This window comes from Epinephelus lanceolatus, chromosome 3, assembly GCF_041903045.1.
Source record: "Epinephelus lanceolatus isolate andai-2023 chromosome 3, ASM4190304v1, whole genome shotgun sequence".
In the NCBI taxonomy this organism is placed as follows: domain Eukaryota; kingdom Metazoa; phylum Chordata; class Actinopteri; order Perciformes; family Serranidae; genus Epinephelus; species Epinephelus lanceolatus.
The window spans coordinates 48345727-48372925 of NC_135736.1; the positions used below are offsets into that span (position 1 = coordinate 48345727).

Sequence of the window (27199 nt, forward strand, 5' to 3'; positions counted from 1 at the left end):
GTAAAAAAAACTACAAAAAGACTCAAAACAACCACAAAGATACACAAAATGGCTACAAAGTAACATAAACAGCTACAAAGACACAAAATGGCCACAAAGAGATGTAAACAGCTAGAAAGAGACACAAAATGGCTCATAAAGAGATTTGACAATATGACAATAAAGAGACAAACAACTACAAAAAGACACTAAACGTTGATTAAGTCTGTGTGTCTTGCTCCTGTGTAGGAGAGGTGGTCGGGCTTTCTGTACGTCTGTGCCCAGAGTCCAATTGTCTCTGAGCAAAAATAACAGTCTGCATCGTTGTGTTTGTTTTTGAGTCCACTACCATCCATCCAACATGAGTTTCATCTGCCATGTGTGTGTGTGAGTCAACTTACTTTTACATATAAGTCGTTATTTCAGTGGTTTTAAGTTCCTGAAAATGACTTTCCTGAGAAGAAATATGATTACAGTGCTGTTTTCATTGCTCAACTTTATTTCCGACAACAATATTACAACATTTCTTACTTTTAACGAAGCTGTTAAATAAAATATATTATTTACAATCTGCAGAAGGTCAGCTGATGTTCCTATGGCTTGTTTGTGTTGGTCGGCTGGCTGATCTTTGACAAATCCCCAAAAGACACGGTGGCTGAGCCTCGCTTCGCTGGTTTGGCCTGGCAGAGACAAAAAAAAAAACAACAACAATAAAACGATTAGAGTGTTTTTATGTGGCTTCAAGGTTTCTTGTTATTTAGAATATACAGAAAGAGAAGAAACAGACAGAAAAACTCAAACTGTCAATAGGAAATTAAATGAACATAATAATCTGTCCAGTCTGTTTGATGCACAGTTGAACTCTGGGAGATGTAGTGCAGAAACACCACAACACTCAGTACATAGCAGTTACTGCATCCTACCAAAAACTGACCCAGATATACAATGAACCGTGAGGTGCACTGTGCTGCCTATCTGCAGTATCTGGACACCTGCCCATCTTCTCATTTCTCAGTTTGAACATCCTCGATTCCAGAGAGGAGAGGAGAGGAGAGGAGAGGAGAGGAGAGGAGAGGAGAGGAGGAGGGATAAAACAGAGAAATGAGAAGAGTTCCAGGTTGATGTTTCTGAAAAGCACCTGTCTTACCTGAGACTCATGAGGCTTCCAGCCAATCATGTAGAGGATCTCAAAGGTGGCAGGGATGGACCCGTCCTGGTTACCATACATCTCTGAAATATTTTCAGACAAACAGGAAATAATGAAGCAAAACATCACTTTGCTTTTTAGCTTTTGATAAAGTTAGGCCAGTAGTTTCCCTCTGCTTCCAGTCTTTGTGCTAAGCTATAGAAGGCTAACCACAACAAAGATGAACCTGATCATTAAACTATACTGACAGTGGGTTCAAACTAACAAGTACATTTACTCAGGTACTGAGTCATACTTCTAGTCTACTACATCTCAGAGGCAAATGAAATAGAAAATATAATCAGCTAATAAATAATGATGTACTTTTATGGATTAAGGAGGCAGGTTGGTGGATGGGTCACAAAACACAGGACTTTCCCCCAGGAGAATGGTGTTTGGAACCAAAGTCATTTTAAGGTTTGTTGTCACCATGTTTCTTTTCCTAAACTTAACCTCCATAACTTGTTGTTAATTATGTAACTTTAGTACGTAATATCATTCAAATAGCAGCTCAACTGTCATTGTTAGTTTCAGCCCAACGTTGCTGGCGTTTTCCCGTCCAGCATGTTGCAAATGTTGCAAATGTTCTTACGCCCATCTGTGCTACCATGGACGTGTAGGTCGTCAAATGTTAAAATAAGGTGTGGTCAGGCGCATTGTTGACGTATTGACGTATTTTAAGCCAGCAGAAAGCGTTTGCGCCATTGTCCAACTGAAAATCTGGTGTTAAGTGTTAAAGGTGTCATTATGCACATACTAAGAGGTGCTTCCATAAGTGGGTTCACAACGTGCGTTCATTCTGCTTGTTACACACACATGGATGTGTGTATGGGTTGCAGGTGGGTGAAATAATACATAATTACTGATGACAATATTAATGACATTCTGTAAAATGTGAACGTAGCAGAGATCAGAGCAGAGCTGCCGTCAGACTCCACATTTAGAGACTCTGCGTGTTTACTCATGAGGAGCAGCATAACTTCATTGATCATTTCGGAAGTTAAAAGATTAGTTCTGTTTCCTCTGTCAAGTGTATAACTACAGTTTTAGTTTCAATATTTGCTGCAGTGATAGTGTGTAAAATGTGAACGTAGCAGAGATCAGAGCAGAGCTGCTGTCAGACTCCACATTTCGAAATACACTGCACATTTACACAGGAGGAGCAGCGTAACTTCACTGATGATTTAGAGAGGTTAAAAAATAAGTTCCGTGTCATCTGTCAAGTTAATAACTACAGTTTTTAGTTTTGCTGCTTTTAAGTTCCACGATATTTGCTGCAGGGACATTACTGTTCTGACTGCATTACACTCAGCAGGAAACAGCTCTCTTCTCCAAATTGCCAAATATGCCATGTAAACAGCAGTGTACCATTTGCACCTGGCTTTAAAGGGAATGGGAGAGGACATTCTGATTGGTTGAATTCATATCCTGCCCATAGCACACCTACGATTAATTAAAGGAGAAGTCCGGTATTTTGCACCTTGAGCCCCATTTCTGGGTTATTTAGGATGACATAGAGTGGCTAAGACCAAAATAGTGACGACTGCTCATTTTCGGAGGATTTGGCTTTCCCCTGCCTGGCTTAACACTGCTACCTATGGTCATGTGTGAACCTGTCCTAAAACCACCCTAAACATTCGTTTTCAAAGCCATGAAACTCACTGAGTGGTCAGTGGTGTTCGTTGATGTTCTGACATAAAAATTGTAGCAAACTGTGCAGCAACCCCTTTGCCCCTTGTGCCTTTCTTTGCAACCACATTATGCGCTGTTTAACTTGCAACAGTGGAGTTGGACACTTCTTAAATGCACTTCAGACCATGAGCTACAGAGGATTTAAAAAGAGTCCAGAGTATTTTTACACTGCGATGATGCTAACTTTACTTAAGTAAAAGATCTGAGTACTTCCTTCACCACTGAAAACGATAATGTGGTAACAACACAGTAAAGACATCCTCAGCTATCTAAGAAACAGAGTACAGCTTTGTTCCACTGTTCTGGACTCTGCGTTTTAAGAGGAGCAGCTTGTGTCTAAGAAAGAGGAAGTTAAACCAGCAGAGTCCAAACACCAACAGAAATGTGTCTATTTCAGGCTGATGTGTCAGTGTGGATACCGATGAACAAAATACACCAGATCAGGTTTAATAAAGGAAACAGTGGAACGAAATGAGAACCAAGAAAACAGAAGTATCAGAAATACAGCCTGACGTATCAGCTGTTCCACCAAATTAAGTAATAAACTAAGTTTATATGAGCACATATGTGGAACAAGTCAGGCTTTAGTCTATATTTTTCTTATTGCCAAAACAATCCTAAAAAAAGATCAACACCTACAAGATGTCAGTCGCTCTCAGCTCAGAGCTCACTGGTTCCTACTGAAGACACTGATCTTTAAATACACAAATAGCTGCATTAGTAATTTCCTCAAACAGCTGCTCACTGTAGCTTTTATCAAACAAACAAGAGGAAATGGTGCATTTGTTGGGGACTACTTTTAGCGGCGGATTAATCCATATTTGGTGCTCTAGTTAGTATTTGTGCCAGCAGGACGGCATATATGGGATTGAGTCAAAATAGACTACAGCATGTGTGTTGAACTTGTCACCCAGTGACACAGAGAGTGTCTCAAATCACATGCTTCTGTTATTACACCTCAGTGTAGTACACTATGTATGTACACTGCATACTTTGGCATGGTGCACTAATTTCAACAGGGTAGTGTTGTCTCAAAGTGACAGTGGCTTTTTTTTTTTTAACCGCCTCTTCTTTTTCTTCATCCTATTTTTAAACAGCGAGTTGTAAACAGAAGGTGAAGGATTATCACCAACATTTGACCGCTATCTCAGCCCACACATAAACCACACTTAGGCCACAGTGTCGGTGCTGATTAAAATGTGCCGCAAGTTAGCTAGCCAGCGAATGCTAATGTCAGCACTTGCATTATTGTTCGTGGTACCAAATCATTACAGACCCAACAAACATTACTGATGGCTTCTATTTGACAACAGTATTGGTACTTAGTGCAAACACTTGTCTAACTAACAGGCTCCTTTTTGTCCCCAGCTGACATGTCAAAAGTTGAGAAGTTTGAGAAGATGGCGACTGTTGAGGGTGAGAAGTGTCCATCATTCCACACTCACCTTTGGTGTGAGTTTTGACCGTAATGTGCAGTGTGTACACACTTAGCGCATTTGTGCTCTCAAAATATTAAGTGTTAAGGACAGAAATATGTGATGTGAGACACACTGACTGATGGGTTTTTAACAACAGCAGAGGAAGACGATACATCAGGCTGTAGATATATATATCCACTGTTGGTTTGGCTCCTTTAATTTGCTGACAATAAGAAAAACACAGAAAATCATCAGACTTCACCCCCTGAACTTACGCTAAGTTTGGTATTTTTTAACCTGGACCTTATTTTCACATGTTTTTGTATCTAAGTGACTAATGGGATTGAGTATTGAGCTTTTCAGCTGCAGCCGGCATCACAAAACAGGCTGCAGTGTAACCACTATAGGCATGCTCGCACTATCAATTTACATCCACTGAAAGTGTTTGTTTTTGCCACTGACAAGCTCAGATTGTCATTTTAATTGTGTGTGATAACATTATGGGAGGGATCCCTACAGAGATAGAGCTTTATGTTAACGAGTAAGATCCTTTTTGGTAAACAGCTCTGAAATCACCATCTTTAAACCCACCAGACTCCATTTAAACAAACAATAATTTCATTCAAAGTCGACAGAAACAAAATCAGACAATCCAACAATCACCACCTCTGATTTGGTTGAAATTAACCCTTAATTCACCCAGTTAGATGTGACAACATGCTGCCTCTGTACATGCTAAAATTACTGTTTATTTAAATGGTGTCTGGTGGGTTTGGAGATGGTGATTTCAAATTGCTTCTGGTTAAACTAAAAGGATCTTACTCTTTAACATCAAGGTCTATCTCTGTAGGGATCCTTTCATAATGTCAGACACTTTGAATTACAGTCTGAAACTGACAGTGCACAAATGCCCTGAGTGGTTACACTGCAGCCTGTTTTACCACTGCCGTCTGCAGGGCTCTCTCTCCATACTGGACCAATTTAAAAAGCAGTTGTTTCATCAGTCACTTAGACACAGAAACATGGGAAAATAGGGTCCAGGTTGAAAAACACCAGTTACCCTTTCAGCTCATATCAACGTATTTGAAAACAAACTGACCAGATATGCATGAGATTTGCTGCAAAAGAAGTTAATGACCTAATTTTCTGGCTTAGTTAGAAGTGGAGAAGTGGCATTTTCTTTCAGCTGTGAATAAATGCATAAATGTATGAGTGACAATTTTGGTTATCTCATCTTAGAAACTCTCATATATTTCTATAAATATTTCTATGGTGACGGCTGGAGCCTGAGATCTATTTTGATCTCTGTGTTTCCATCATTCAACAGGAAAGTGTGGCAGCTGATCACTTTCTTCTTTAAACTCACCTTTATAAATAGCTGCTGCTGCTAATATGGTGTCTCTGTGCAGCAGCGACCTCCTGTTCCACGCACAGTTACTCTCACCCATACCTACACAATACGGAAATGAATAAAAGTTTGCAAGTCATGTAGAATAAAAGCTGCCACGGTTAGTTTAAAGGCGTGAACACTATGATGTAAGACATGACCAGAGAGATGAAGCAATGTGACAAAAACAACAAAAATCAAACATCATAAGCTCCTTTTTTTACACTAAAAATATTCGGCACACATTTCTAGCTTGTGATATCCAGCGGGATGGAGACTCTGCAGACATTTCACATCTTAACTTCACACACTTTTGAACTGGTTTTATGTGCAGATAAATTAAACTGAGTCATGTATTAAAGAAGGGCAGCTTATACCTTGAAGGTCGGTCATGACTTCAATGATTCCTGGATAGTGAACCTGAACATCATCAATGTCCTGAAACAGAGAGACAGACAGTTGAAAGACGAGTTTTAACATGTAAAAATCATAAAGATTAATGTTTTAAAATTTTAGCCTCTTTATATTTCTATCTTTGATTCTTAAAAATGGTTGTATTTAATGCACAGATTTTTAATTACTCATTATATTGTATATTGCTGTTTATTTTGTTTTAATCTCTGCAGCATCAACAGTAATATAGGTTAAACATTTACTTCTACAGTAACTGAACAGAGTGATGTGTAAGTATTACTTTATACAGATATGTAACTGAAACTAATTATTTGTTTTATTAGGCACTTGCCTGCATTTTATGATGTCATCAATGTGTCAGTGTGAGAAGTTTAGGTTTTGAACATATAAGACAAAATCAACCTGAAGAAACTTCCAGTGAGGTGAGACAGGACTGTGACCGGTCATGTCGTCTGACAGTGTTTGTTTCTTACCACAGTGAGCATGTTGAAGCCGGCCTGGCCCAGCAGGTTGCCCAGGTCGGTGACGGCGGTGTAGGGGGAGACGTGGGGGGAGAATCCTCCTTCTCTCTCGGTCTCGGCGAGCTGCAGGGAGCACCGCAACTCGTAAAGAGTGTCCCCGCCCACCATCGCCCCGATGAACACCCCGTCAGGCTTCAGCACCTGGTGGATCTGAGCAGAGGAGGAGGAGGAAACAGTTACTGTAAGGACACTGCACATTTCCTCCAAAACACTTCACAGGTGAGTTGTTGCTGTCACAAACATTTTCTGAAGGCTCATCACAGTTGATTCAAAAATTATTAACTTCATGACTGAGGAAACTACGACCTCTTGTGGGAGATCATCATAAGGCAGAGACACACAGATATAAAATCATTTATATTCTCTTTTTATTCTCACCTGCTTTAGAGCTCCAGGCAGGTCGTTTATCCAGTGCAGGCTGACAGACCAGAGAACAAAAAGTGAGATTAAATACACAGAAAAATCTGACAGTTAACATCCCTGCCTGTGAAAACATGGATGCTTTACACACATTCCCATCAACACATAAGATCTATACAGTCGGCACAGTTCATGCAGAACATTATAATGTCACAGTGAAGCTGACCTTTGACCTTTTGGATATAAAATGCCATCACTTCATTATTTTATGCTGTTAGACATTTGTGTTACGTTTTGTCATAATTAGGATATGAACTGTTAAGTTATGGCCAATAACATATTTTGTGAGGTCACAGTGACCTTGACCGTCGACCTTCAGCCACAAAATTCTAATCAGTTTACTCTTCAGTCGAGGGAGACGTTTGTGTAAAATTTAAAGGCATTCCCTTACGGTTTTCTTGAAATATCGCAGTCACCAAAATGAGACAGATGCAAGGTCACATTGACCTTGACCTTTGACCACCAAAATCCAATCAGTTCATCGTTGAGTCCAAATTAACACATGTGCCAAATCTGAAGGAATTCCCTCACGGTATTCTTGAGATACAGCACTCACAAGAATGACACAGATGAGGTCACATCGACTTTGACCTTTCATTCATTCATTCATTTCCTGTACCCACTTATCCTGTTAGGGGTCACAGGGGGCTGGAGCCTATCCCAGCTGACACTGGGTGAGAGGCAGGGTTCACCCTGGACAGGTCACCAGACTATCACAGGGCTGACACATAGAGACAGACAACCATTCACACTCACATTCACACCTTGGGACAATTTAGAGTTATCAATTAACCTGCATGTCTTTGGACTGTGGGAGGAAGCTGGAGCACCTGGAGGAAACCCACGCTGACACGAGGAGAACATGCAAACTACACACAGAAGGGCTCCCCTAGCCTGTGGTTCGATCCCCCCACCCCGGATTCGAACCAGGAACTCCCTTGCTGTGAGGCAACAGTGCTAACCACTGCACAACTTTGCCACCACTTAGACCTTGACCTTTGACCACCAAAATCTAACCAGTTCAATGTTTGTGCCAAATTTGAAGAAATTTCCCTCAAGCTCTTCTTGAATACTGCGTTCTCCAGAATGAGATGGATGCAAGGTCACAGTGACCTTGGCCTTCAACCTATGACCACCAAATCTAATCACTTCATCCTCAAGTCAAAGTCAATGTTTGTGCCAAATTTGAATAGAATAGAACAGAATAGAAAGCCTTTATAGTCATTGCACAGGAACAAAAGGATGCTACGTATACAACAGAAGTGCGGGGGCTACTTCTACGGTGCAGACAAGTACAGATAACTGCGAACAACATTTATGCAACAAGATTGTTGCGTTACAGACACCAAGACAATAAATAACACGCAATGTAAAATAAGTAGAAATTCCTTCAAGGTGTTCTTGAGATATCGTGTTTACAAGAATGAAACAGATGGACGGACAACCTGAAAACATAATGCCTACAGCCACGGCTGTCGCTGGTGTGGAGGCATAAAAAACAAAACAGAAAGAAATGAATCTAAATCTTTGGTTCTCTGTGGGTCTGGCCAGCAGACTTCATCCACATCACACATTGTCCATCTGTCTCGAGCTTGACAGCACATAGCAGCAAATATTAATAGTGTAGCAATGTTTACAGTTTTGCTGTAAGTGTGTTATTAAATCACAAACTGAGCGTAAAATAGAGAATGTGCATTCGCTTGGGCCCACTTGATAAATGAAGAATCACAAACACTGTAATCACCTCAAGCTGCTCATCACCAGGTCGAAGGTGTTTTCTTTAAACGGCAGAAACTCCTCGTCAGCGAGAACGTGATGAGTCGGGATCTCACTCTGTCTCCTCTGTTTCTGACGATCAGAGACATAAAATGAATTCATATTAGCACCATGTATCAGTAAGTACAGCATCCATTCCTATTTACTGTGATCGTTTTCACCAGGGTTCATTCATCTTTTAACAAAAAACATTGCCATGAGAGTGACTGGGATGTTTCTATGATCGCATAACTGCTCTACAGATGGGGGCTTTGAGGAAAGTCTTCTAGACATTTCCATCTCTGGATAACATCATGTTACCCACAGAGAACCTGCAGATGTGCCACACATGAGTGATAGTTTTTAGGATTTGTTTCAACACTCACCAGAGTTTCTTCTGAGATGTCTGTCAGGAATAATCGCTCCACAACATCCTGAAACGCCCACAGGCAAAAAACACAAAGTCAGTTGAGGCTAAATGTGAATAATTTAACTATTTAATTCGATTAATGAGAGTTTCTCACTGAGAACAGTAAGTTTCTCTATCGTATCGACACCCACTCCATTCCATATTCCACATGTACCAGCTGGAGAGATAGTCTCTTCACTCAGAGAAGAGATTTTCCTGGTGCGATAACTGCCTTTAGAAAATATCATGGTTTCATGGTATCATGATATTACATGATTATTATCATCAATTACAATGAGCTTTAAACGGACTGAAATCAAAGCAGGTCTTTTTGGTTGAACAAACACTTTAAACACAACAGGCTGGTGCTTAACCAATATCAGTGTGCTGCTAATTAAGATCTGAATCTGAGGATATTACGTGTTCCATGGTCATGATTGTTGGGTGTGTTTTCATTGGTATGTGCTGTTTGTGTAATTGTTTGTCTAATTTGTGTGTGACCTTGAACAGAGCTGTGTGAGGACGCTAAAGCCCCATTTCCACCAAACCCTTCCAGTGCAGCACCTGTGGAACCAGCAGTAAGCCTTCAGACATGGTACCTAGACCCTCGGTCTTTTCAGACAGTCCTCTTAAATGTGGGCGGGGTTGTTGTCACTCACTGCTCCGTCCAGCACTCGCTGTATTTCCTCATCAGCGGTGACACAGATGGAAGTCTGCACCTGGTTTATCGTCCACAGAACGAGGCTGCACGCCCACATTTTCACAACAAAATAGAACAGGCTGCAGTGAGAGTCTCTCTCCATGGGATATTTAAAAATAGCAGCTTTGTGCATTTAGTCCTTCTCAGGCAAGCTCAGGGGTTTAGTGTTGCTGTAGCCCACAGGAAGTGAGGATTAGAATATATGACCTTCACATAATCCGCTCCAAATTAATCTATATTTTTTAAAGTCATTACTAAAAGTGTGTGTCATATAAAAACTAAAGTGATGGTCAAAGTTGTCACAGTGAAATTTAAGGTGTGCTGATGGATTCACGTCATCAACTCATGCATTGAGTAACATTACAAGTTAACGTTCCACCTTAAAAGTTGCCGGCAGTCGGCCCAGTGAATGAAGTTATTTTTTTCTCTTTCATTTTATAGTTGTAGTTTACTGATGTATGAACAGAGGTTACATAAAACCAGAGTGACCTTCCTCTACTGACCAATCAGACTGCAGGGTTTCTAGCTCCACCTTTTAGTACCAGATCTGTGTGCTAGGTACCCCAACAGAGGGGGGACCAAACATGGGGACGCTAAGGAACGCTTCTGTTGGTACCATCCACAACAAAAGAAAAAAAATCGACACTTGGCACTGTGTCATGATATGATATTGCCACACAAAAATATTGTGATACTATGCTGTATCGATTTTTTCCCCCCACTCCTAGTAGTTAAGCAAATGTACACACTGTGATAGCTGTGTGTTTTAATACGATTTCACAGTTCAGACTGTACCTTGCTTAAATGCTCTGCAATGTGACTTTTTCCACCACCGATGTCCAGAGCCAGAGGAAACGTCCTGGGAGGACAGGAAGAGGAAACAACACTTGAGAAGAAGGACAAGAAAGAAAACCTGCGTAAGAAACCAGCTGTGTCGTCCTAAACTCACCTCACAATGTCATAAACCCGATCTGCCACTCGACTGCCGACCTGTAATAATAATAAGAAAATGTAGTAAAAGTACTACAATTAAAAAAATGTCTCCTGTGACTATAATTAGATGATAATGACTCTTGTGTTGACATCCTGCGACCCTGCGTCCTCATATGAGGACATTACATTTTGTGTTTGCTGCACTTTATACCTCATTCTGCTTAAATTAGACCTGCTGACCTTCACAATGTTTGTTTGTTTGTTTGTTTAACCTCAACATAATATACTAAAACATTGCAATTATTAACGTTATTCACAGGAAAAGTTTGTGGAACTGGAACCATGACATGTTTTACGGTAAAAAATGACTTCAATCATCACAATAGTTTCATATTAGGGACTGTTCATTAGTTATGAGGGGGGCGGGGTTGGTGCAAAAAGGAAGCATGTCAAATGTTTTTGGCTTTAGGTAGGGGCTTAAAAATGGTTGTATTTTTTTTCTCAGATTTTTAAAGAAAACGAGCATTTAAAAAAAATCACCAAAATTACACTATTTGTCACCACCAAAAACTGTAAAAATAAAATAAAAAATAAAAAAAATATCATAGGATTCTCAAGTTTCCAGCAGTCCTCTGACATTTTTTTTTTACATTTAAAAAAAATAAATAAAATACACGACCAAATTTGATCTTAAAATTCTGATGTCATCAAAATCACTTTATTCTACATCTTATTTAAAATTTGCCCAAAAATAAACGGTTTACACGGACTGACCAGTAAGCACGACAAGAGCGAACAACCAAGGCTTTTTTCAGTTCTAGGATTTTGTCTTCAACATTTAACTATCAAACATCAAAGGGTAAGTTTTCAGTTTTAATAGGGAGGGTCGTGGCTTTTCAGCCAGTCAAGGAAAAATATTTGCAGCTTCGAGGAGGGTCAGAAAAACAGAGTCACACAGCAGCCCCCCCCCCCCCCCCCCCCGCTGACAAGTAAAGAACAGTCCCTTAGTTTTGATGAACAGACTAGGTTTCAGCTGGAATTTATAACAAAACAAACATAACAAAGCATCATATTTTTAAAACTCTTTATATGATTTGTGTCTAAAAATCTACATTTGTTCAGTAACTAGAGCTGTCAGATAAATGTAGAGGGGCAGAGGCGGAGTGGTAAAGACTCATATTTGACCTTCTGTTCAGTACTTGAGCTAAAGTTTTCTATCTCTATGACAGGTTTGTACCTCGTCCCTCAGGTAGTCAAACTGATGTCCGTCCTGCAGTGATGCAGCCCAGTTCTTCTGCCTCCTCTTCATCTCCCTGTTGAACACGTTCATGGTGCCTCTGCCCAGCACAGACAGCCCTCTGCGGGGCTCAGCCCTCGGCCGGGCCGCCAGCCTGCAGCAGGGGGACATGATCCGGCTCCAGCTGGCTGAGGAGGCTGCAGGACCGCAGCCGGCTGTCTGCAGGACTCTCCGACACACTCCGCTGCTCATGGTGGAGCCTTCAGGGTCTCAATGAGCTGAGAGTTACAGTAGAGACTCTCTGAACATCACAGCATTGTACAACAGCTGAGCTGAGCTGAGCTGAGCTGAGCTGACTGCTTCCTGTCCTCCACTGTGTGACCTCAGCGAGGAGGAGGAGGGAAAATGTGGAACTGGATTCTACTGGGCTCGCTGGAAACACTGGAACTGGATCACTATTAAAATAGCCCTGTTAATACTAGAGTTTCTATATCTTATTAATATATGATTATTTCTCCAATTATATGATTTATTATCAATTCCATAAAACGTCAGAAAATTGTGAAATACCTCTGTGATGCCTTCACACGTCTTGTTTTGTCCAACCATCACTCCAAAACCTAAAAATGTTCTATTTACAATTAAGTTAAACAGGAAGCATAAAATGTTCCTATATTTGCTCAACACGTGCTAAATTTGCTAATTAATTGATGGTGATTAGTTTTCTGTCAGGCAACTAATTACTGAATAACAAAACAAGTTACAAGTTAGAAACACAAACTGTTATATCTGACATAATTACAAAGTAACTAGATATGAGTGTAATTATATAAAACTGGTGCCATCTGACCAAAAATATTATTATTATTATTACTATTATCATTATTATAAGTAGTAGTAGTAGTAGTTGCTGGTGTTGTTGTTATTATTGATTTTGTTTGTCAGACCACCTATCTCTCAATACTTTCCACAGAGTGGGGAAGCACATCTTTCAAACACTGACAATGACCTATTTATATATAAAACATTAAAAAAATCACTATAGAATTAGCTATTGACATTTAATTTATAATAAATCTGCTGAGCTTAATTAGAAAGATGAGTTGATTGTGATTGTTTAAAGTTTACAAATGTCATCATTTTGCTTTTAAAACTATGGTCTAATTTATGAGTATTATTGTTAAAATAATAAATAAAAAATATAATATTATGTATAATATATATTATTATCAGTTCTATTATTATTAATGATGATACTAATACTACTGATACTAATACTACTACTACTACTACTAATAATAATAATAACAATGTGTTTATTATTATTATTATTACAAAAATCGCGTTTTTTTTAATTGACTTTGCTTTTTTGATCTAAAAATACTAAATAATATCAACGGTATAAGGATTTAAATGCATCAACAAATTATTTTCAACAACTTTTAACAATCTGAACTAAATATATTACGAATACTTATAGTTTTGATCGATAAAAACAAAGAAAAACATATTTAGTTAGGGAGACAGTTTTCTGAGCTTCATGTACTCTCGGTGCGCGTTTTCCCTCAATTGTCCCTTTTCGCCTGCCTTACCAAGAAAGGGGCGGGAAGATAGAAAGGTCACGGAAGAAGTGCATGCTGGGTAAACACGTGTAGAAGAAGACTAGAGCGGTATCGGTACGTTTTTATGACATTTGTTAATTTTAAACGTTGTTTTAAAGTGATTTATTATATATTTTGATATGTTCACGGTCAGTGTTGTGTTTAATGTTGTCAGCGGTCTGCTTTCCCGCCGTTCGTGTCCGTCTTCACTGTTCGGACATTTTGTTTACATGTTGATCGCGGTGCGGAGTTTACTGAAACTGAACCACAGCGGAGGGTTTCTGACACAAGACAGTTAATTTACAGACGTTTATCACAGTATGTTTAAAATAACATGGTTAAAACTGTTGAGCAGTTGTTTTCTCAGTTTTTCTGTCGGTCATTAAACGCTCACTCTGTGGTGATTCTGAGTTTCAGTCTGAGTGTAGACACTCAGCTGCAGCTAATGAGGGGTTTCATCATTATTTAACTGTGAATTGTAAATAAGTAGGCTACATTTATTCACTCAAGTGTACTGTACTTGAGTATTTCCAATGCTCCTCCATTTTATACTTCTACTCTATCAAGTGAAAACTCAAGTAATGAACATATTAATGCATCACTAATGATAACCCAGTATATGCATAATTAGTTCTTACTTTTTGTGCTCTAAGCAGAGGTGTAAGTACAGACAGTGCAGGCAGTGTGATTGCATTGGGGCCCTTGGGGTGGAGGGGCCCATAGAGAGAGCAGGCCCTTGCAAGTGATTCAGATTGCCACCTTGGAAATATACCTGTGTTCAAAGAGGAATGATAAAAGAAGAATGTTACTGAATTAAAAATTAAACCATTTGCTATATGTCCTCGAAAAGCAAACCCATGTACACCATGGTTTCCTATTTTATTTTTATTTTCTTTAAATAGACAGTATCTAAAAGAAAATTATATATTTTTTCTGCACAAGTAAAATGATAAATTAACTTAAAAACTATTCAATTAAATGATCGATTTCTCACTTTATTTATTTATTTTGTCAGATATGCAGTGATGATTGATGGGTAATGTAACGTGGGTGATGTTGATGTTGTCCAGTGTCAAGTCTCTAATTGTGTCCAGACAATATGCAGAGTAGCCTGTACTAGGGCCGTCATAATAGTGTGCACTGGGACCCGTCATAACTTCCTTATGTAATGGCTTTAAGTATATTTTGATGCTGATACTTTTGGATTTAAGAGTATTTGTCTGTGCTGCCTTTGTTTCAGTAAAAGATAACTTCTTCCACTAACCAGTTTACATTTTTTTCAAGTGATCTTTTTAGTTGTAAAATGTACAAAACAGCTTGAAGTGTTTTGATCTCATAATGTGAAACTGATTAATTATATTCGAACAAAAGCTTAAAAACTCGGTTTAGAATTTTATTTTATTGAAACTATCAAAACAGAAAGTTTTTGTTGGTTTTACATGGTGAGTAACCTAAACTATTAATCGACCATCACAGTAATCACCAGTGCATTTTCAGCCTAATTAGCTACTCATGTCAGAACTAGTCAAAGCCTAGATAACCATATTTTTTTCTTCAGTACGTAAAATCATTGTATAAAAATATGTTGTCAGGTTGTCCAAAATGTGACTGATTTATGATGGAAAATCAAACAACATCTGTTGTTTTCTGCCAAATTCTCGCTTCATAAATCACCCTGGATTAAATCTGTGCAGGTCCCACCCAGCACTTGCACATCAGTAAGATAATCAGAGAGGCTGGCTCAGTGATTGGCCTTATTCCAGACTCACCTGAGGTCACTGTAGCAAAGAGAACAAGGGCCAAACTAAAAACAGTTATGGACGATGAAGGTCATCCTTTACACTGTGTTTTTAACAGACTCAGAAGCTCATTTTGTGAGTGAGCCAGGACTCAGGACACTTAGTGTTCCTCTCAATGACTCAGAGGGTCTTTTGTTCCAGCAGCTGTCAATTTTTTTTTAATAGATGTGCTCCCAGTTGTTGAATATGTCTCAAATGGCTTTTTATTGTGTCATTTATTGGTTGTATCTTGCATTTGTAATTGTTGTGTACTGTGTGTACATCGTTGTCTTTATGAATTGAGTTGCTTCTGGTGGCAAATGATTCTCGTTGAGGATTAATAAATCTTTTAGAAGTTTGTTTTTCACTAAAGAAGACGTTAGGTGAAAAATAGATGTAGCTACTATCTCTGGTGCCGTAAAAAAAAAAAACTTCTTTCCTACTAAAATAAAAGGTAAAGTGCATCCAGTATGTTTTAGAGCCATTTTAAGAGTTTTACATTTGAATGATTATCAGTATAATCTTGACATAGAATTTTAATATAATCCAGTGCTTAACCAAAACAATACTTTTTCAACAACTTACTGAAGAAATGTGAACATTTTTTGGTCTTCTACATATGATAAAGGCCGCTAAACTCCTCAAATATTAAATGTTATATAAACACTAGCTTGTCTATTTGTGGAGCAGGTCATGTTCAGTGGCTTTATCAGGAAACACTGAGACTGAAGCAGACAGGATATGTGCCTGAAAACCAAAACTAGGAGCCAGGAAGAATTGCAGATTCTTCTAGGAAGTATCGAAAAAGTCTATGATTACGTCACTCTGCATCATTTTTTAGTTTGTGCATGTGAATGTGAACAACTTAGTGGAATAAAGACGCACGTTCACATGGTATGAGAAAGAAACTTAAAACTTGTTGTACATGTTACCCAACGTATACTCTGTTTTTATTTGTCAGGTGACACGTCGAGTTTGCCACCATGTCGTCCAAAAAGAAACAGGATGGCGATGAGCGCTTCCTCCGGGTGCAGAAAGACCCCAGATTCTGGGAAATGCCCGATAAAGAGCGCAAAATCAAGATCGACAAGCGCTTCCAGTCCATGTTTCACGACAAGCGCTTCAAGGTGAAGTACACGGTGGACAAACGAGGCCGCCCCATCAACCAAACCTCCACAGAGGACCTGAAGCGCTTCTACAAAGTCTCTGACTCAGAGGACGAAGAGGATGAGGAGAATGTGAAGAGCAAGAAGGTGGCAGAGGGCAAGAAGAAGAAGAAAAAAGTGAAGGAGAGGCTGTTGAAGGCTGATGAAGAGGCGAAGAGAGGAAAAGCAGCACAGGGCAGAGACGGACAGCAGCCTGAACGAGGTGTCAGAGTCATTGAAGAAGGTGAGAAGATGTTTCTCAGCCTCATGTTCACTGATGCCTGTTTGTTACTGCAAATTTATTTTTAAGGGACAGACCGCAAATAGTGGTAACTTCCAGTTTTACCATGAGTTTCTCATGGTAATGCATGAGTCACAAAACGGTGTCTGTTTTGATAAGTACAATGTCTCAGTGTAATCGGAGGCCTGTAATACAAAGCAGGATTTGAAGTTAGCGAGGTAACTTCAGGGTTAACTCTGGGTTTTCAGTACTACGAAGCTGGTTCTCTTTTTACTGGGATAAATCACCATGGTAACTGATGCTGACAGTTAACTTTAGAGTTGGGGATCACAGCCCGTCAACAGCCCAACCTCTGACCCATCAGGTCACTGAAGGAAAGTGTCCTAACATGGACAAAAGTCTGGAGTGACATGTGACATATTCAGAGTACAATTTTATGTCCTATCATAAAAAGTTCTTCATTCATGGTTCTGATGTCACTTGTAATTTATACCCCCGCCACTTTCACATGAAGGTGCTCGTGACTGGGTAGTAAAACCCAGAGCTGACTGAACTGGTTGATAACCAGGCTGGGTATGTTGAACTTGCTTCATACTAGTACAGCACTCTGGAGAGGAAATGAGCTCATGTTGCAGATTTGGTAAAAGAGACCCCTGGTTTCTGTGACTCAGACAGACTTACTGAATTTATCTACATTCAGGTTGAATTTTTTTTGTTAACCAGGCAGCTGCAGTAAATTTTTTGTTGTCCTAGTACCTGTATGGTGCACTGATCATACATTTGTAGCCACGTCCTCAGAGCCTCAGATTTTACTGCAGCTTTGTATTTTTTCCTCAGATGATGAAGATGAAGAGAAGCAGCAAACTGCAGAGGAGGATGATCTTGACCTGGGAGACAGTGTCACAGACAGCAGTGAGGAGGAGGATGATGGTGATGAAGACAACGGTGATGATGCAGAAGATGAGAGTGACGTGGCGAGTGGATCAGAGGTGGAGGATGAGTCCGGTCTGGATTCGGAGGAGGACAGTGACAGCGGGCCAGATCTGGCCAGAGGGAAGGGAAACATCGAGACCAGCTCAGATGAAGATGACGATGACGATGTGGACGCCATCCTGAGGCGAGAGGAAGAGGAGATTGAACACGACTGGGGGGAGCTGGCCAAAGATGCTCCACGTAGTGAAGAGGTGAGGTGGAGTCTGGTGTGAAGGAGGAAGGTCTGCAGACCTGACCAGGAAACATGAACACTTACAACATGCTTTAACTGTTTGTGTGTCAGGTTTCTGCCCGACTGGCCGTCTGCAACATGGACTGGGACCGGATTAAAGCCAGAGACCTGCTGGCTCTGTTCAAGTCCTTCGTACCTAAAGGAGGAGCTGTGCTGTCTGTCAAGGTAAAGCCAGTCGTCTACTGTGCATCAGTTTTGGCTTTTTTTTTTTTTGTATTTCTGTTCTATACTGCGTGTTATATAAGTTTATAATACGTGTTTCTCACAGGACAGCCTCGCTACAAACATATGATGATCTTATAGAATATGATGCACTGCTGTAATTAAACTACCCAACAGTATATGGAGAGTTTAAAAAAAATGAGCACAACTTTAAACATCTACAGCAGGAAAATTAATCCAAGAACATCAGTGTATTTTCACAGTGTGGTATTGGTACTTTTACTTCAGTTAAGAATCTGATTACTTCTTCCATTACTGGTTTTCAGTGGTAGAAAACACCATCTCAAAGTCAGCATAACAAAACAACATAGAAAACAAATCATCTTTTCAGATTTGTGTGTGTTAGTTTGGACACAGTGTAAATTGGGGCACATGCAGTGGGTCAGCTTTTACTCTGGTGAATGTTGTCTTTATGAGAGATTAACAGCAGTGCATGCTGGGTATTGTCCAGATCTACCCGTCAGAGTTTGGGAAGGAGAGGCTGAAGGCGGAGGAGACTCAGGGGCCACTGGAGCTGAGAGCTCTGCCCGATGACTCGGAGGACGACACAGAGGAGGACAAGTAATACGCGACATGTCTTTTTCACTTAGAGCAGTGGTGGAATAAATACTTTTATCTTGTACTTAGTTGAAAATAGCCACAAAACCCTGTAAAAATACTGTTACATGTACCAGTCTGCTTGAGTTCAGTTCAGTTTGGTACACAGTAGAGCGGTTATTTTTCGTTTACATTGAGAAAAGTAGTAGAGGGTACCAAGAAAATTGTCCCCATTTTTCGTCGTCCCTCTGTTGGTGTACTAAAGCACACAGATCCACTACTGAAGGTGAAGCAGTAGAGAACCGTCACTCTTGCTTGAACTACAGTGGATTGTAACGGCTGTTCCTACGGTGGCAAGTTTACACACACTATAAACTTTAACTATGAAATTACAGGAAGTTTATTTAATTTGATTCACTGTGCTGTTCAAAGGCTACTGCCGGCAGCTACTTGTAACTTTTAAGGTGGAATGTTTTCATGAGCATGTTACTCAATGTATGAGCTGACATTGTGAATCAATCAACACACTTTAAATATCAAAATGATAACTTTGACCATTCGTTTTTTTAAATTGCCTCTCTTGTATCACACACGCTTCAGTAAGAACTGGGTCTTCAAGTGTTTAAAAAAATGTATATGAATTCAACTGGATTAAGTGAACTGCGTATATTCCATTTCATTACTTGGAGGAAAAAAGTGGCAGAGCGTCGTTCTCGTGCGCTCAGGCACCACTACACCCCTGCTCTGCATGTGTTCCATCGCATCACCAGTGAAGAGGAAACACAGTGAGAGCTGGACAGAGCAGTGACACAGCTGTTACCATTGTATAACAACCCCTCGCACATAATGACAGCACTGTCTGCGGTCGAAACCCAAAACAGAAATTCAGTTTATGTTCATGTTGTGTGCAGCTTTAAGGGCACTGTACCAAAAGTGTTATGTGGAAACGCGGCTGCTGAGATGTGGTTGCATAGAATTATAAAGAAGCATAAAACAAAAATACTCAAAGCTCACATACTTGAAAAATTGACCTTAAGCACCGTACTTGATTATGTTCTTACATTCCACCGCTGCAGAGATCACTGCTCTGCTTCTACAAATTAAAGTTTTTATTGAGAAACCGACCTGTTGGACTGAAACAACAGCATGTGTGTCTCAGAAATTACAGAGAGAAGTTGCGTGACTACCAGTTCAAGCGGCTAAAGTATTTCTACGCTGTGGTGGAGTGTGACTCGGTCGACACCGCTGCCAAAATCTACCAGGAGTGCGACGGCTACGAGTATGAGAGCAGCTGCTCCATCCTGGACCTCCGGTGAGAGAAGAGAGAATACAAATCTCACTGATCTGAAACTAATCTAAATAAGCAGTGATTTAAAACTGCTGTTGATGCTTTTTTTTTAACAGGTTTGTTCCAGATGAAGTCAAGTTTGGCGAGGAGCCCAAAGACGTGGCCACAGATGTGAACCTCTCAGCTTACACGCCCAAACTGTTCACCTCGTCTGCCAACGCTACGTCAAAGGTAACAAGGCTGATAGTGACTTTGAAAAATACTGTCAGTATTTAAAAGAATAAGTCAAATGAAAGGTAACAACAGAATGATTTGTTATTATTATATTTACTCCTACGAGAAAATCTGCTTTCTCATGGAATATTTATCTTCAAATTTTCAATTCAATTTCAATTTAGTATCAATAAACGTCAAGTAGAGCTGCCCCTTCAGAAAGGTGTTGTAATCGTTTCTTCGAGTATACGTGATCTTTTCAAGTGGAATGCAGCTGTTCATTTCCAAAAACCACCTGGCTATGGGAAGATTGGAATCAGACTTTCACGTCACCGCTGTGCACTTCCTGGTTATGCTCAAAGCTATTTCCAAAAACCTCTTTTGGAAGTTCCATAAAGAAGCATTAATGGTTGCAAAATTCCCCAGTAGGCAAATTTGTGGGTCCGATGGAAAAGCAAACCCTACAAGTTTTGTCATGCCTTCAATGCGGTTAGGTCTAGATAAGAAATGAGCTCTCTAGCACCCCCATTTTGTTTGATGGGCTCAATAATGGAGGGGTCCCCTCAGATTATGTGTGGTCATATGCCTACAAAGTTGCGTGGTGATGGGTGAAACCCTTGAGATGTTATACACCTTTATGTGATGAGCCACGCCCTCCGCAATATTCATTGCCTTATAGAAGCTCAGTTTTAGTAAGTTTTCCAACTTTTGCCAAGAGGGAACTTTAGATATTGGTCCCTAGATTATGTTCACCCAGTTTCATGCAGATCGCTCAAACTTCCTAGGAAGAGATCCATTTGAAGTGTTTTTCAAAAAATTCAAAATGGTGGAAAATCTATATAAGCGGAAGTTATGGGTTCTTGGGGCAAATGTGTTCCTCATGAGGAGAGGCATCTCTGTGCAAAGTTTCATGTCTCTACGACATACGGGGCATGAGATATGCCCATTCAAAGTTTGACATGTCAATGGGTTGCTATAGCGCCCCCCTTTGGCCAATTGATGTAATATTGCTTCATTGGCATCCTCCCATGACCCTCTACCACTGTGCCAAATTTCACATGGATTGACCAAGTCAGTGAGGAGAAAAACCTGGAACACACACACACACACACACACACACACACACACAGACACAGTTTTCATCATTATATAGTAAATCTGAAATCAAACCCATAGTTGTTGAAAAAACAGATTTTCCAATAAAGACAAACAGGACGTTGGGACTGATGTGTGTATGTGTGTGTGTGTGTGTGTGTGTGTCTTTGTTTAATCCACTTAGGTGCAGCTGACGTGGGATGAGACAGACAACGACCGCGTGACCGCCCTGAACAGGAAGTTCAACAAGGACGAGCTGCTGGCCATGGACTTCAACGCCTACCTGGCCTCCTCCAGCGAAGAAGAAGACGAGAGTGAAGGAGGAGGATTTGAGTTTGGAGAGCAGGAGAGCAGAGACGATGACACAACAGCAGATGGTGAGACAGTGAATAGAGACACATTCATGTGGTTGCAGCAGCTTCATTGTTTTATTCTTTGATGAGTCGTGATCTTTTTCTTGTTCTTGTAGCTAAACAGACAGAAGTAGTGGAGGTGAAGAAACCACAAGAGGAGGAGGTGAAGAAGAAAAAGAAGAAGAAAAGCGAGGAGCAGATCTCCAAGTACAGAGAGCTGCTGAAAGGCATCCAGGACAAAGAGAAGAAGCTGCAGGAGGACAAAGGCATGGAGATGGAGATCACCTGGGTGCCAGGTAAGAGGAGACCTTTTCATCTGCAGTGTGTGAACCAGGTCTATTTAAGCGGTGTTGAGTAGCGTGGAAGTTAAAATAAGTCTTAATTAGATCAGATATGGGTGACATTTTAATTGCTAGATGAGTCGAAGGCAACAAGGTCCCCCAGGGTTCATTTTTACTCTTCAGTTAAGCTTAAAAACTTATCCTCGTTATAGAATCTCAGTCTCTCCAGATGTAATGTGTTCGCCCACTTCGCCCACTAACTTGCCTGGTAGAGCAGGTGCCCCATGCACAAAGGCTGTGTCCGTGCCACAGCAGCACAGGTTCAATTCCAACCCACGGCCCTTTGCTGCACGTCATTCCCCCTCTCTTGCTCCCTGTCATGTTACATCTGTCCTATCAAATAAAGGCAAAAAGCCCCAAGAAATATCATTTTAAAAACAACATTTCACCCCAAATAAACAGAATAAATGTGTTGATAAGTTCTAATTTAATTTTGCTAAATAAATAACCTTTATTTTTTCCAGCCTTTCTGCAGAACAAAGCATCCATTTTATGGTTTGCATTTAAAAAGTCCTGAACTCCCCAGTTAGCAGCAGTTACGGGCTGTAGTTAGTTTATTAAATGTGTGTTTGGTCTGCCTGCAGGGCTGAGGGAGACGACGGAGCAGCTGGTGAAGAAGAAGTTGGAGGGCAAAGACAACCTGACGCCCTGGGAGGAGTTCCTGCAGAAGAAGAAAGACAGAAAGAAGCAGAAGAAATCTCAAAGAAACAAGGTGAGCAGGACACATCAGCCGCACCAGAGACAGCGACAGGTGTATCTGGACTCTGAACTGTGTTCACCACTCAGTAAATACTGATCAAACAACATAATCTACTTCAGAAGCTTTTATTGAGCAGATGTTTTCAGTTCAGTCTCCCCCTCTGTAGTCTTATTAATTAGTTTTATATCTTCTCTTGTATCAGGGCGAGGATGACGAAGACCTCAGTGATGACGAGCTTCCTCCAGACGTGGATCTCAATGACCCCTTCTTCGCAGAGGAGCTCGCTGCTACAGGTGATCATTATTGTCACTGAATCAGTCAGTCAGCCTGTCATAGCAGGAGTTTGCAGGACAAGCTTGTGACTATTTTGATAATCAGTGAATCATTTCAGTCAATTTTCAAGGAAAAAGGTAAAATTTTACTGTTTCCAGCTTCTTAAATGTGAAAATTTGCTCCTTTTATTTGTCATTTACGATCGGAAATTAAGAGCTTTGGGGTTTTGGACTGTTGGACAGAAGGTTGAAGAGTTGGGCTGTGATAATTTTTCACACTTTTTTGACATTTCATAGACTAAATGATTAAATGATTAACCGTGATAATATTTGGTACATTAATCAGTAATGAAAATATTTGCGAGTTGCAGCCCTGGTGTGTCTTGAAGTGAGATGCTCGTACAGAGTAGTGTTTCATAATGTATTTTAGCATCAAGTTTTATGGGTGACATGGGGTGATTCATTTATATACAAACCCAAATTTTAATGGTCAGATATTCCTTTAATTTAATATGTCAGGGTTTGTTGATTTGTTTTGTACAAAAGGTTTTTTTATTTGTAGTGGTTGGTTCTGTAGACTCAACTCAACATTAAATTAAATGTATAGACAGTGTACTGTAGTTGTTTTGTCATATTAATCTCAAAATGGGACCAAACCCTGCATGTATGTAGCTTTGAGCATGGTAATTAATTCCTCACCTTTTATTTTCTTACTTAAAAATCTTTGACAGTTGGTACGGTAAGCAGGCCTTGTGAGTTTGGATTTTGTTTGGCAGCATGTAGACGCTCCGGAAGGTTCAGTGTGTTTTCTGATGTGTCTGCAGACATGAAGAAGAAACAGAAGGGGAAGAAGAAGAAGAAGCAACAGGAGGAAGAGGAGCGGACAGCTGAGGAGGATGAGGAGCTGGAGAAACAAAAGGTCAGATCAGTCCCAGCAGCTCCACATGTGGTCATCACATCTGTTGCCATGGAAACCTGTGGATCAGGGCCCGATCACACAGAAAGCACTTTAGCAGCTGGAGGCGGCTTTTTGTGACAGTTTTTAATGAGAGTGAAGCTTTTTGCTTTCTGTGCTTTAGTCCTCCTAAGTAAAACTTTACTCCATGAGTAAAAAAAATAATTCAATTCAGAGTGGAAAAGTGCCCCACATCATCTCCACTTTGTTCTCCATTGTCCAGTCAGACGATCTGAGAGGCGGGCCTTCTGTGGTGGTCATGACAACAAGTTTACAGTTGTTAAACAATGGGGAAGATGGGCCTCGTATTTAGGAACCTGCAAAACGCTTTCTGTGTGATCGTGGCGTCAGAGCGCCAGCCACATGATAAACATGTAACCCTGTGTTTGTGTGCGCAGGCGGAGATGGCTCTGCTCATGGAAGACGACGCCGACGAGGCCAAACACAAACACTTTAACTACGACAAGATCGTAGAGCAGCAGAACCTGAGCAAGAAGAAGAGGAAGAAGCTGCTGAAGAAGGGCGAGGAGCCGCTGGAGGGCGACGACTTCCAGGTCTGTTTAATGATACGATGTTTTGTCATGTTTGGGTTTGGACAGCTGGACCAGTGCTCCAAAAGTTTACTTAAAAAATAAATAAATAAAAAAAATCAGGGATCAGTTAACTCAAAATTATTGTATTCTCTTACCTGTTGTGACAATTAGTGCATTAATCAGCCATGACGATATTTTTGGTTTTGTCTGTCCCGCTTTTCAGATGTGTGTTAGATATCAGCTGATACCCCTGTGCAATGGATGTCAATGGGGTACTTTAACCAGCCCACATTTAGGTTTCATAAGCAGTATATAAATATTTAATAAATGGTTTATAACACAGTATAATGCAGTTTTAAACAGATTTAAATCTTAGTTAAGCGCCTGTGTCCACAGTCTTTTCTTCTGAGCAGCCTCTTTCACTTGTTCCTAATGAGGAGAGAGCGTATGTGACCACATGCAGAGACACGTAGAGACTAAATCAAGGCCACAGAGAACCTCTTAACAAATACCACAGCAAGAGCTGAGTGATGTTTTGACAGAAATCAGAGGGGAGACAAAAGGTTTAATGCCAACTAGGATTGCACATACAAGGAGCCCCCTGCTGCGTTGTCTGATGTTGCCGTGCTTCAGCCAAAAAGTTGCACATGAACACACCGCGAACACTACATCTGACGATCGAACGTTCTGTGCCTGCGTGAGAGAAAGTAACTCTCCACACCCGCAGACGGTGGTCGTCTGTATTTCATTCAAAAAGGGAAACGGGAAGACTAGGCTATAGATTATTTTATTATATGAAATTTATATTGGTATATTGGTACTAGAATAATAAAATAATTTTCTTTTTCAGTTCACTGAATACATTTTGAAGAAAGAAACTTAATCTTTAAAACTTTCTCCTATTTGATAAAACAGATGCTGGAAAATTTTTCCTTGAACATAATTAACAGTTGAATAGGGTAGGTCAATAAATTTCTCATCACAATAATATCGTATTGTGACAAAAGTGTAATGATGATATCATATCATGGGGTCTCTGGTGATTCTCACCCAATATTTACCGTGTGCCAGTGAACAATAACTCAACCCATCAGGAAATGTTTCTGCTGAAGAGAAAAATAATCTGACTTTATGAAACAAGTTTGTTTTGGTCTCACTCCTTCTTGACTTTAGCTCTTTGTTTACTTTCCTCACTTTCATTCCTCTTCTCGTGCACTGAGCTGAACTGACAGACTGATTTCATTCACCACCGGGCTCCGCCATCAGCAATTCAACGTGCTGAATTGGCCGAAAAAAAGCCGACAGAGGCTGACGAGGGGCAACAATGCAGAACACCGCACCGACTAGGGCGCCAGTCATTCACCGACGGCCCAGTTTGGCTTGGTGTGTCTTTAAGATCAGGCTTTAAAATGCTAAGTCATGGAGTTCATGAATCTTTTTATTTCTGGCCATGTGTCGTAAAATCTCAGTCTATTTTTGCCTCTCACATTAATGTAACGCACATCAGGGTAGTGGAACAAAACTCACATTCAGTTCTGAGCCATGACGCTCAGAGCAGATGATCCACAGTCTGCTAGCGAGCTGTCCTTGTATCCTGGACAACAAGAGGAGGCGTAGGTTTAACAAAAACTGATTATTTAACCAACAGTTTGTAACATAGCTGAAACCAATTCAAGGCAATGCATCTGAGGCGTGGTGTATTTTATGCAAAAACTTTTTCATACTTGGCCTGATGGGAATCAAGATGGTGGAATCTCATATGCAGAGTGAGAAAGACAAAATTGCTAAGACAACTCGCAAACAAGCGCCGGGTATTTTACATTTTAACTTTTTACTAGACCTGAAAAAATGTTTTATGTCACAATAAACATTGATGTTTTTTCTTTTTTCTTATTTAATCATTTTTTGGTTATTGTAAAATTGGTTGTAAATTTTGGAGTGGCATTAAAAAAAGTCTTAAATCTTACTTGCACTAATCTGCAGAAATCATGATAAAATAGATCAAATACACAAGTATGGTGATTTCAATGTGTCCACATTGGTGTTATTATTTATATACTAACCCTCTGCTGTCTGTCTGTGTGTGCAGGTGGATGTTAAAGACCCTCGCTTCCAGGCCATGTTCACCTCCCACCTGTTCAACCTGGACCCGTCACACCCCAACTACAAGAAGACTAAAGCCACGCAGAGCATCCTGGCTGAGAAGCAGCGCAGACGAGCTGAGGAGCAGCGCCGCATGGAGGACATGCTCAGTGCTCAGAGGGACACGCCCACACAGAAGGAGCCCGCCGCAGTGGCTGGAAAGAAGCGGGAAAATGACTCTGACGCTGCAACAGTTGAGGACGCTTCAAAGAAATCGATGGACCCCGGTTTGTCTCTGCTCATCAAGTCCATTAAAAGCAAAACGGAGCAGTTTCAGGCTCGGAAGAAACAGAAGTTCATGTAAGTTTGACTTTCTGCAAACGTTTTTACAAGAAAACGGACTGAGACTCTGGATCCTCCTAAAATCACAGTCAACACTTTATCAGGTGAGTTTTACCTGATGACAAAGGATCTACTGTTTGTTTTTCATGTGTTTGTACAGCAAAAATACCATGAGATGAGAAATCATGTACATTTTTAGTAAAAACAAAATCCTGCTGCATCACA

The 27199-nt window shown here is 40.4% G+C and overlaps 2 protein-coding genes across 3 annotated transcripts; one reads left to right on the top strand and one right to left on the bottom strand.

The window, feature by feature from the left end:
- Nucleotides 1-458: 458 nt before the first annotated feature.
- On the bottom strand, nucleotides 459-12444 carry ndufaf5 (NADH:ubiquinone oxidoreductase complex assembly factor 5). Of its 2 annotated transcripts, none has more exons than XM_078166534.1 (11): nucleotides 12052-12444; nucleotides 10831-10871; nucleotides 10677-10740; nucleotides 9159-9206; nucleotides 8762-8859; nucleotides 6976-7015; nucleotides 6550-6747; nucleotides 6040-6100; nucleotides 5642-5725; nucleotides 1127-1209; nucleotides 459-659 (listed from the first exon to the last, which is right to left on the bottom strand). In XM_078166534.1, exons 1-11 carry the CDS (start codon nucleotides 12301-12303, stop codon nucleotides 573-575), a joined length of 1056 nt encoding a protein of 351 aa, XP_078022660.1. In that variant the 5' UTR covers nucleotides 12304-12444; the 3' UTR covers nucleotides 459-572. The 2 variants fall into 2 exon arrangements, with proteins under 2 accessions (XP_078022660.1, XP_033479264.1); XM_033623373.2 differs by having other exon boundaries at nucleotides 8762-8865; nucleotides 12052-12443.
- A 1206-nt stretch (nucleotides 12445-13650) lies between these two features.
- esf1 (ESF1 nucleolar pre-rRNA processing protein) lies at nucleotides 13651-27196 on the top strand. Its single transcript, XM_033623916.2, has 14 exons — nucleotides 13651-13727; nucleotides 16392-16819; nucleotides 17654-18000; nucleotides 18093-18206; nucleotides 18715-18824; nucleotides 19960-20112; nucleotides 20205-20319; nucleotides 21581-21773; nucleotides 21866-22045; nucleotides 22675-22802; nucleotides 22993-23083; nucleotides 23887-23981; nucleotides 24416-24571; nucleotides 26640-27196. Exons 2-14 carry the CDS (start codon nucleotides 16414-16416, stop codon nucleotides 26994-26996), a joined length of 2445 nt encoding a protein of 814 aa, XP_033479807.2. The 5' UTR covers nucleotides 13651-13727; nucleotides 16392-16413; the 3' UTR covers nucleotides 26997-27196.
- The last annotated feature ends 3 nt before the right edge of the window (nucleotides 27197-27199 follow it).